Source organism: Monodelphis domestica, chromosome 2, assembly GCF_027887165.1.
Source record: "Monodelphis domestica isolate mMonDom1 chromosome 2, mMonDom1.pri, whole genome shotgun sequence".
Lineage (NCBI taxonomy): Eukaryota > Metazoa > Chordata > Mammalia > Didelphimorphia > Didelphidae > Monodelphis > Monodelphis domestica.
The window spans coordinates 529,649,201-529,659,371 of record NC_077228.1 but is presented as its reverse complement, the minus strand read 5'-3'; the positions used below and the strand labels follow the sequence as shown (position 1 = coordinate 529,659,371).

General features: G+C 57.2%; 1 protein-coding gene across 1 annotated transcript; it reads left to right on the top strand.

Annotated features, from left to right (window-relative positions):
- Positions 1-6: 6 nt before the first annotated feature.
- CHRD (chordin) lies at positions 7-8,959 on the top strand. Its single transcript, XM_056819889.1, has 17 exons — positions 7-57; positions 345-485; positions 674-756; positions 837-984; positions 1,167-1,273; positions 1,388-1,510; positions 1,791-1,947; positions 2,161-2,381; positions 2,903-3,016; positions 3,102-3,383; positions 3,508-3,601; positions 3,702-3,758; positions 7,050-7,153; positions 7,608-7,710; positions 7,843-7,997; positions 8,193-8,289; positions 8,423-8,959. The coding sequence occupies exons 4-17, from the start codon at positions 870-872 to the stop codon at positions 8,473-8,475; spliced, it is 1,782 nt and encodes a 593-aa protein (XP_056675867.1). The 5' UTR covers positions 7-57; positions 345-485; positions 674-756; positions 837-869; the 3' UTR covers positions 8,476-8,959.
- Positions 8,960-10,171: the final 1,212 nt, after the last annotated feature.

Genomic DNA, 10,171 nt, shown 5'->3' with positions numbered 1-10,171 from the left:
GTCACCCCTCAGGGGAGGTCTGGGGGCCCCTGATCCGACACCGGGGATTGGCTGCAGGTGAGGACCAGTGAGGGGAGGTGGGGAACCTGAGGGACCCTGAGCTAGCTTGGAGGACTCAACCTGTTGCTCTGTGGCCCCATTCACTATTCCTGGCACAGCCTTGCCCCCACCCCCTTCTCTGGGTGCTTCTCAAGGGAGGGGCTGTTTTGCTTTATGTATTTACATCCTCTCAATCAATGCATCATCCATTCATTGCTTCCGGAGAAACCCTGGTCTGGGGGAGGCTTTGAGTGAGAGGGAAGGGGGGCCCCACGCTGAAATCCCTCCTGTCTCCTGGTGCCCAGAGACCTTTAGTGCCATCCTGACTTTAGAGGGCCCACCCCAAGCTGGTACTGGGGGGATCGCCCTGCTCACCCTGAGTGACACAGAGGACTCCCTGCACTTCCTGCTGCTTTCCCAGGGGCTGCTGGATCCAAAGAAGGACGGTGAGTGAGAAGAACTGGGGAAGGCCCAGTGTGTCCTGGTCAAGGTTTGGGAGACCCTCCCTGCAGGAGACTCACGTCTTCCTTCCGGGAAAGCAGGAGGGCTGGAGTGGAGCACATGGGTGGGCAGGTGGGTGGGCAGCCAAGGGGCCTGGGAGAGAGCAGCCGGGCCCCTCTCCATGCCCCTGCAGGCTCCTTCCACACCGCCCTTCGGCTGCAGATTCGGCACCAGGACCGACTCCTCAGAGAGCTCCAGGCCAACGTCTCTGCCCACGTAAGTGCCCGCGCCTGGCCTCCCAGCCCTCTCCCTCTGCTCAGCCCTGCCCTTCCACATGGCCCTCGCTTTGTCCCCAGGAGCCCGGCTTTGCTGAGGTCTTGCCCGCCCTGATGGCTCAGGAGATGCAATGGCTGGCTTTGGGAGAGCTTGAGATATCCTTGGAGAGGAAGGAGGGTCCCGGGCCCCGGATCAGCGGGTACATCACCGCCAGGCAGAGCTGTGCCAGTGAGTAGCTGCCCGGGTCCCAGGGGAGGGTGGGCTAAGGGCCCCTCCCAGGCCCGAAGTTAACATCTCTCGGAGGCTTCCCCCTTGGCAGGGCTCACCCAGCACGAGTGTGGTCATGGGATGGCCTTTCCTAGGTGGTCCCCCCACTTGCCCCCAACATCTCTGCTTCTGTCTCCTCAAAGCCCTGCAGAGCGTCCTGTGTGGTGCAGATGCCCTGGTGCCAGTGGAGACGGGGGCTGCGGGCTCTGCCAGCCTCAGGCTGCTAGGGAATGGCTCTCTGCTCTACCAGGTTGGGGCGTCTGGTGGGGGTGGGGGGCAGGGGGGCATTGGAGGGTCTAGGTGGGGGGCTTTGGGGCTCTGACCCCCTCCTTCCACCACTTCCAATCTTGCCCCCGGCCCCCAGGTGCAGGTAGTTGGCACAGCCAGTGAGGTCACAGGCGTGACTCTGGAGACCAAACCTCGGAGGAGAAACCAGCGCAGCGTCCTGTGTCAGATGCCAACCAGGGGCCAACAAGGAGGGCATATGGTGAGGGACCCTGGGAGGGAGGGCAGGTCTGGGGTGCAAGGTTCACCAAAGGCTCCATTTACAAACATAAATATATATCAATGTGATTGAGACCTTTTGTTTTTACATCACCGAAATCTGCCACTCTAGTCTTGCGGCCCCCCTCAGAGAGCAGCCTTTAGAATGAAGAAGGAACAGGAGGAAAAAGACAAAAGGCTCACCAGAACTAGCCCCCTGGCTCAGCCCAGAAGGGGGGCTTCCTCTGGAGCTCTGCCACCCCTCCCCTCCCTTGCTTTGCCAGGTTGTGGGGCTGTGCCCAGATCTGGGCGCCCGGGGCGTCCACATGCTCCTCCAGAACGAGCTCTTCCTGAACGTGGCCACCAAGGACTTCCCCGAGGGAGAGCTACGTGGCCACGTGGCCACCGTGCCCTACAGTGGGCACAGTGCCCGTCAGGATGGTGAGTGCCCCAGGCTTTGCCCTCATCCCGTTCCCACTTTTGCCCCTGGGACCTTCTGCTCGGGGGGGATGAAGTGGCTGCCTTCCAAGGCCCGTGGGTGGGCAGCCTGGGCAGGGGCTTCCTGGGGGAGGCATTGCGGCTCCCCTTTGTGGAAGTAGGAGCCAAAGGGCAGTGACGCTCCTCTCCTTCCCTCCTGCACCCTCTCCCGTCTAGTGCTTCCTGTGCCCTTGGCAGGAGCTCTGGCCCTGCCCCCCGTACGAAGCCAGGCAGCAGGGCATGCCTGGCTGTTCCTGGATGGGCACTGCCACTTGCATTACGAGGTCCTGCTGGCTGGGCTCAGCGGTTCTGAGCAGGGCACTGTTGCTGTCCACCTCACTGGCCCCCCCGGCCTCCCAGGGCCCCAGCGCCTGCTGAAGGGCTTCTATGGTCCCGAGGTGAGTGAACGGACTGAGGGCTAATGGGAAATGAGGCGTGGTCATTCATTCCACATTAGCTGGGCCCCTGCTGGGGGAGAGGGAGGGCTGGGCCCCCGGACAGCGCTCAGAGTCATAGATTTGCAGGCAGGGGCTCTGGGTTTGAGTCTTGCCGATTCTACTCGTGACCTTATAAGCTTGGGTACGCCTTCTCCTCAGGTTACCTTTGCTCAGAGGGTTAGGCTAGAAGCCCTCAGAGGTTGCTCCCAACTCCAGGTTCCAGTTTTAGATACTCATTTACAGAGTTGGGAGGATATGGCAAACCTCCTGGGCTTTAGAGGTAAGGGCTTGAGAATATCAGACTAGGAACGGAAGGATCTGAGTTCAAGTTCTGATTTTGCTTACTGGGGGTGTCACCTTGGACCAGTAACTCTCTCAGGTCCTCAGTTTCCTCATCTGTAAGATGAAGGAGTCAGACTGGAGGGTCCCCTCCAGCCCTACATCAGCCCTCCCTCTGCTCCTGCTCCTGTGTGTGTGTGTAGGCTCAGGGGATTGTGAAAGACCTCGAGTCCGAGCTACTGCACCAGCTGTCCCAAGGCATGGCCTTCCTGCTGGTCAGCACCAAGAGCAGCCCCCGCGGGGAGCTACGCGGCCAGGTAGGCTTCACGGTAGGCGGGAGAGCCGGAGGGGAGGGACGGATGGACAGAGTATCGTATCTGCTGGTGATTCCCGTCCCATCAGGTGCACATCCCCAACCAGTGTGAGGTGGGCAGCCTTCGGCTGGCAGCGCCCCTGCCTGAAAGGGCGGCCCCTGGCCTGACGGTGGCAGCAGCGCCCGTGGGAGTCCTGAACCCCGAAGTACCCGACACAGCGGCGCCTCAGGCGGCCCCCGAGGGCTCTAAAATGAGTGGGGGCGGACACCTCCGCGATGCCAACACTTGTTTCTTTGAGGGGCAGCAGCGCCCCCACGGTGCCCGCTGGGCGCCCAACTACGACCCAGTCTGCTCTCTCTGCACCTGCCAGGTAGGTGCGGGATGGGAGGAGGGCGAGGAGGAGGGCTGGAGACTGGGGAGGCGAGTGGCGGTCAGAAAGCCCGGAGGCCTCCTTTCAGCCCTCCTCCTCCTCCTCCTCGGCTCTCTCCCCACAGAGACGAACGGTGATCTGCGACCCCGTGGTGTGCCCGCCCCTGAGCTGCCCTCACCCTGTGCAGGCTCCAGAGCAGTGCTGCCCCGTCTGCCCTAGTAACCAAGCAGGAATGGGGAGGGTGGAGGCGCGGAGAAGAGGGCAGAGGGCCGGGTGGAGGGCACGAGGGCATTAATCGCCACTCCCGCCTCTTTGCAGAGAAGCTGGAAATTGGAGACAGGCAGAGCCTGGATCGCAGTCGGGACCCAGGAGAAGGTGATGGAGGAAATGGGAGGGAGGGAGGCCAGGAGGCCAGAAGGGGAGGGCAGCCGTGGGGGCGGAATGTGGTCCACTCGACCGCTCCACTTCTCGTGCGTCTGCTTTGTCCTTCTGCCCCACACCTCTGCCCAGCCTCACCGTCTCTCCCCGATGGGGCCGCTCGCTCGGTAACAGGCTTCTGACTGGCAGCCTTCAGCAGTCTTCCAACCTCAGCCTTTAACCGACCATGACTAAGCAGCTCCCAGGAGCCCCCAAGGCAGAGGCCGGCCGTGTCCCCAGATCTCCCAGGTCCGGCCGGCTGCCTTCAAAGAGCTTTCCCTCCACCAGAGGCAGACAGATAGACAAACATGTCCGTCCAGAGAAGTCTCAAAGGAATGTAAAGCATCGGATGGTTTTATTTTATTTTAATTTATTTATTTTTAACCCTTACCTTCCATCTATATTGGCTCCAAAGCAGAAGAGTGCTAAGGGCTAGGCTCTGGGGGTTAATTGACTTGCCCAGGGTCACCCAGCTGGGAAGTGTCTGAGGCCACATTGGAACCCAGGACCTCCTGTCTCTGGGCCTGGCTCTCCATCCACTGAGCCACCCAGCTGCCCCCCCATCTGATTGTTTTAAAATAATCTTTGGGAGGCACCTTGTTAGCTCAGTGGTTAGAGCACCAGACCTGGACTTGGGAGATCCGGAGTTCAAACGTAGCCTGGGACACTTCCTACCTGTGCAACCCTGGACAAGTCACTTTACCCCAACTGCCTAGCCCTTTCCGCTCTTCTGCCTTTGATATTTAATGTTGATTTAAAGGCAGAAGGTAAGGGGTTGAAAATGAAATGAAACTTTTATTTTTATAGAACTTTATAGAATTTATTTTTATAGAACTTGCATTGCCTGATAGAACTCTTCATTTAAGACAAATATTACCAGAGAAAGAGAAAAAAAAATCTTAACAAAGCTAACCAACACAGTGAAATTATCTGACGTCACCTAGCTGACATTGGGGGTAGCTGGGCGGTGCAGTGGATAGAGAGGCAGGAAGATTTGAGTTAAATTCCATCCTCAGACACTTACTAGCTATGTGACCCCAGGCAAGTCACTTAACCTTTGTCTACCTCAGTTTCCTCAACTGTAAAATGTAGATAATAACAACAGGCACTTCATAGGATGGTGAGGACCAACTGAGATAATTATTGTAAAGCCCTTGGCACATAAGCTCTATGGAAATGTTAGCTGCTATTATTATTATTATTTGCAGTGTTGTTTCCCCACTTTTTTTTTTAAACCCTTACCTTCCGTCTTGGAGTCAATACTGTGTATTGGCTCAAGGCAGAAGAGTGGTAAGAGCTAGGCAATGGGGGTCAAGTGACTTGCCCAGGGTCACACAGCTGGGAAGTGGCTGAGGCCAGATTTGAACCTAGGACCTCCCATCTCTAGGACTGGCTCTCAATCTACTGAGCTACCCAGCTGCCCCCTGTTTCCCCACTTTTACCTACCTTAGCAAAGAAGCAGGAGGAGGAGCCTTCTCATTCATGGTTCTTTGGGGCCCAGTTTGGTGACTATAATTTTACCACATTGTTGTTTCAATGATTTCATTGTTGCTCTTTACGTTTACACTGTGGTAGTCTCTGTCCAAATTGTCTTCCTGGTTCTGATGACTTCCCACTGCTTCAGTGGCTAGAAATCTTCTCAGGCTTCTCTGTTGTCATTATCTTCCTCATTTCTTACAGCACAATGTTTCTCCATTCCATTAGTGCACCACAGCTTCACTTGCTTAACTGTTCCCCAATTTATGGGAAGAGAGAGAGACAGAGAGATACAGAGAGACAGAGAGATAGCGAGACAGAGGGATAGAGAGACAGACAGATAGACAGAGACAGAGAGATAGAGAGATAGCGAGACAGAGAGAGACAGAGAGATAGAGAGATAGCGAGACAGAGAGAGACAGAGAGATAGAGACAGATAGACAGAGAGATAGAGAGACAGACAGATAGACAGAGACAGAGAGATAGAGAGATAGCAAGACAGAGAGAGACAGAGAGATAGAGAGATAGAGAGACAGATAGACAGAGACAGAGAGACAGAGAGATAGAGAGATAGAGAGACAGAGAGAGACAGAGAGATAGAGAGACAGAGACAGAGAGAGACAGAGAGACAGAGAGATAGAGAGACAGAGAGAGACAGAGAGACAGAGAGATAGAGAGATAGAGAGACAGAGAGATAGAGAGACAGAGAGAGATAGAGAGACAGATAGACAGAGACAGAGAGATTAGAGAGACAGAGAGAGACAGAGAGACAGAGCGATAGAGAGACAGACAGATAGAGACAGAGAGATAGAGAGACAGAGACAGAGAGAGACAGAGAGACAGAGAGATAGAGAGACAGAGAGAGACAGAGACAGAGAGATAGACAGAGACAGAGAGACAGAGACAGACAGAGACAGACAGAGAGATAGACAGACAGAGACAGAGACAGAGAGACAGAGATAGACAGACAGATACACAGAGACAGAGAGACAGAGAAACAATAAGTGCTTCGGGGGCTCCTCCTTTGTGCCAGGAGTGGAACAATCTCTTACAAAGTTTATGCCAATACCTTGGACAGTGCCAGGCACTTAGTAGGTGCTCAGCAAAGCTTGTAGAGTTTGTCTCCAGGATCAGCGAGCAAATGCTTTGTTTGGCTCCCTTCCAACCTTTCTAGTCTTTTGATGTTATCTGTGGCCTCCACAATCCAGTGACACAGGCCTCCTTGCTATTCCTGGCACGTCACCCAATCTCCTGACTGTGCCATGGCACTGGCTGTCTGCCATGTCGTTTTTTTTTTAAAGCTTTGCTTTCTGTCTTAGTATTGATTCTTAGGCAGAAGCGTGGTCAGGGCTTGGCCATGGGGGTTAAGTGACTTGCCCAGGGGCACCTATCTAGGAAGGGTCTGATGCCAGATTTGAACCCAGGACTCTCCATCCCCTGAGCCACCTATCTGCTTCTGTCCGCCGTGTCTTGAATGCTCCCCCTCGTCGCTGTGGCTCCTTGGCTTCGTTCAAGACGGCTCCCATCCTCGAGACTTCTCTTGGTCCCCCTCGCTGCTGCTGCCTTCCCTCTCCTTTGTATTGCAGCTCTCCTGTAGGCACACACTTACTTCCATTAGCCTGGGAGCTCCTTGAGGGCAAGCACTGGGCTCTTGTTTTGCTTTGCACCCCCAGCTCTTCGCACAGGGCCTGGCACGCGGCACCAGCTTGCTGACTGCCCGACTTCGGCCCAGGCCTCCCAGAGCTTGACCTCGGCCTCATCTTCTCCCCCCAGGCTGCTACTTCGACGGTGACCGGAGCTGGCGTGCCGCGGGCACCCGTTGGCATCCCGTGGTGCCACCCTTCGGTCTCATCAAGTGTGCCGTCTGCACCTGTAAGGTACTGCTGTGCTCCCAGCTGGTCTCTAAACGAGCGCCCTGCTGGCCTCCCGTCCCTCAGGGCCTCGGCATGAGTCCAGAGGACGGATGGGATGTGGGGCGGCAGCAAGGCGGGCCGGCCTCCGAGAACAAGGGGTGACAGTTCCTCCGGGCTCTGGCCCGGCCTGGCGACATCGGCACTATTGTGTTCAGCTCTGTGCGGCACAGTTTGGGGCATCGATCCGGGGGGACTGTCAGAGAGGGTTTGCGGGGCTCTGGGACACGAACCGGAGAAGGGGGAGCCGGGGGGGGGGCTCCATCCCCTGCCTCGGTGTTGCCAGCAGCCAGCAGGTCGCCGATATATGGGTAGCATTGAATGGGTGTGGATGAAGACAGTGCTGGGGTCAGGCGGGGCGGGGGTAGCTGGCCCCTTTCTTCCCTCCCTGCCCCCTCCAACGCTGCTGATTCCCCGACAGGGAACCACAGGGGAGGTCCACTGTGAAAAGGTGCAGTGCCCCCGGCTGACCTGTGCCCATCCTGTCCGTGCCAACCCCACCGACTGCTGCAAACAGTGCCCAGGTGAGGGAGTCCCTCGGAGGCAGCCACTCTGCCTGTCATTGAATTTGGAGCCTCCTGGCTGGGAGGGGAAGAGGGTCTCTCCTCACCCCTGAACCCTCCTCCTTCCCTGTCTCTCTTGCTCCCTCCATGCAGCGGGGGCCGGCTCTCGGGCCTGGCTGGGGGACCCCATGCAGGCGGATGGCCCAAGAGGTTGCCGCTTTGGGGGTCGCTGGTTCCCTGAAAGTCAGCGGTGGCATCCTTCGGTGCCCCCCTTTGGGGAGATGACCTGCATTACCTGCAGGTGTGGGGTGAGTCATATCCATGGGGAGGGGAGGGACACAGAAGAGGGTCTAGTGGGGAGGACTGGCGTGGGATGTATGCAGAGGCTCAGAGATTAGAGGAGGGGATGGGGGGACCCAGGAGGCCTCCGACCCCAGAATGGGAGGAGCTGAGGTGTGTGGAGGGCACCCAAATACCCACTGGGTGACCCGCCTTGCCCCTAGGCTGGAGTGCCTCACTGTGAGAGGGATGACTGTCCCCCTGCCTTGGCCTGTGGCTCTGGGAAGGACAATCGCTGTTGTTCCCACTGCCCAACGCGATGTAAGTGTGGGATCCACGGAGGGCTTCGTGCCGAGCCGCAGCGACTCAGGGCTGTGGGAGGGGGAAGAGAGGGGCTGGGGCCAGGAGGCAGATGGGCTTCTGTGCCCCACCACCTCCCATGTGTCTCCTACAGCCTCTGAGGCCAGGATGGAGCCAGAGCTGGAGAAAGAAGCCGGGGGCTCTTAGGGAACCCACCGAACAAGACAGGACTGAAAAGGCCGGGGAGTGAGGGCAGTGGGGGCTGGCCCGAGAGAGCGGGGTGGGAATATCCTTTCATCTCTGGGAAAACCAGTGCCCGCCGGGGCCTCATCTCTGCCACCCTCAACCCCCACCGCCATTTGGGGCTTGTGGTCCTGAAAGGAGGAAAGGCAGCCCCGGGCTGACCCCAGCTGGGCCAGAGCCAGGCCCCGCCACAGCATTGCCTGCGCCTCCTCGCCCCCTCTGCCCACCTGTTTGCCCCCTTGCCCAAGAGGCCCTTCCTGGCCTTGGGCTCCCTTCGCTCCTCCCCCTGTACATAGTGTCATTCATTGGCTTTTTGGTACTTTTAATTTATCTTCACTCAGCACAAAGGCTCCTTTCCTCCTTCTCCCCCAGCCGCACTGTCTTTGCCCTGAGCTGAGCAGAGCCATTACTGGAAATTTGTATATTTATTAAAAAAACCCTCACTTCAGGAGTCCGGCGTCGTCCTTTAGAGGGGGAGGGCAGAGCCCTTGGGGGGAGCGGGGGCTCTGGGATGCAGGTCCCTCGCCGTGGGCATGGGGGGTGGGGCCTTGGCTCCTTCTGCTCTCTGTCTGTAGGGACTGAGTCCAGAGAAGGTGGGAGCCACAGGGCCCAGGGGCCTGCGCTCTGAGGGGGGCACAGGAGCACCTGCGTCCCACTGTCCTGGAGCCCCAGCCTGCCCTGAGGGCTCTGCCTCACTCCTGGCAGCTGCAGCCCTGATGAAAGTTCTCTTGAGCCCGAGGGGCGGGCCCCATGAGTCACAGCTGGGCAAGGAGCCCGGCTGACCCGCTGCTTCTGCCAGGGCCCAGACGGGCAGCGAGAGCTCCTCGCTCAGAGCTGCCCTGGTACCACACGGGAGCAGAGAAGCCTCATAAGGGACAGCTTTCCAAGGGCTGCGCAGAGAAGAAGCGGGGCAGTCTTTTCTCTTTTCTGGAAGCTAGCCTTGTTCTGGGCAGGGCAGGTCCGCTTGGGCCAGGCTGGGCCTAGGATATGCCATGGCACAGCCTGGGCCTTCAAGGAATCTTGGGCCAGACACACGTACCCTAACAGACATTGATGAAGTGCCTCCATGGCCCAGCCTGGAGGGGAGACAATGTACACGAAGAGGCAGGAAAGCTGACCCTTGGACCCATAGTCCTAGGACACGAATAACTAGAAAACGTGGTGGGCCTGCCATGTAGCGCCAAGGCGGACAGAGCAGGTATCTACTTTCAGTAGCTGAGCGTACAAGGGCAGTGCTGACCATCGGCAGGGCTAACACTGGAGGGTCTGGAAGAAACAAGAGGCAAATTATATTGAGGTTCAGCTAGGTGGCACAGTGGACATAGCCCAGGGTCTGGAGTCGGGAAGACCTGAGTTCAACTCCAACCTCAAATACTAGTTATATGATCCTGGACAAGTCATTTAACCCCCTTTGCCTCAGTTTCCTCATCTGTAAAATGAGTTAGGAAAGGAAATTGCACACCACTTTGGAATTATTGGGGTCACAAAGAGTCAGACACAGCTGAAATGAGAGAACAACAATTTATATCGAATGCCACGAATGGCTAAGATGGGTGAAATGAAGGATGCAGAAAATATTTGTTAAGGATTTACTATGTGTAGCACAGACTCTGAAGTGATGATGCCAATTCCCACCCACTCTGTTGAGTTGGGATCCCAG

Excerpts from the sequence above, each read along its gene's own strand:
- CHRD (XM_056819889.1), top strand. The coding sequence starts at position 870 with ATGGCTCAGGAGATGCAATGGCTGGCTTTGGGAGAGCTTGAGATATCC. Across the intron at positions 985-1,166 it reads CGCCAGGCAGAGCTGTGCCA|CCCTGCAGAGCGTCCTGTGT; the intron begins GTGAGTAGCTGC and ends GTCTCCTCAAAG. Across the intron at positions 7,711-7,842 it reads CTGCTGCAAACAGTGCCCAG|CGGGGGCCGGCTCTCGGGCC; the intron begins GTGAGGGAGTCC and ends CCCTCCATGCAG.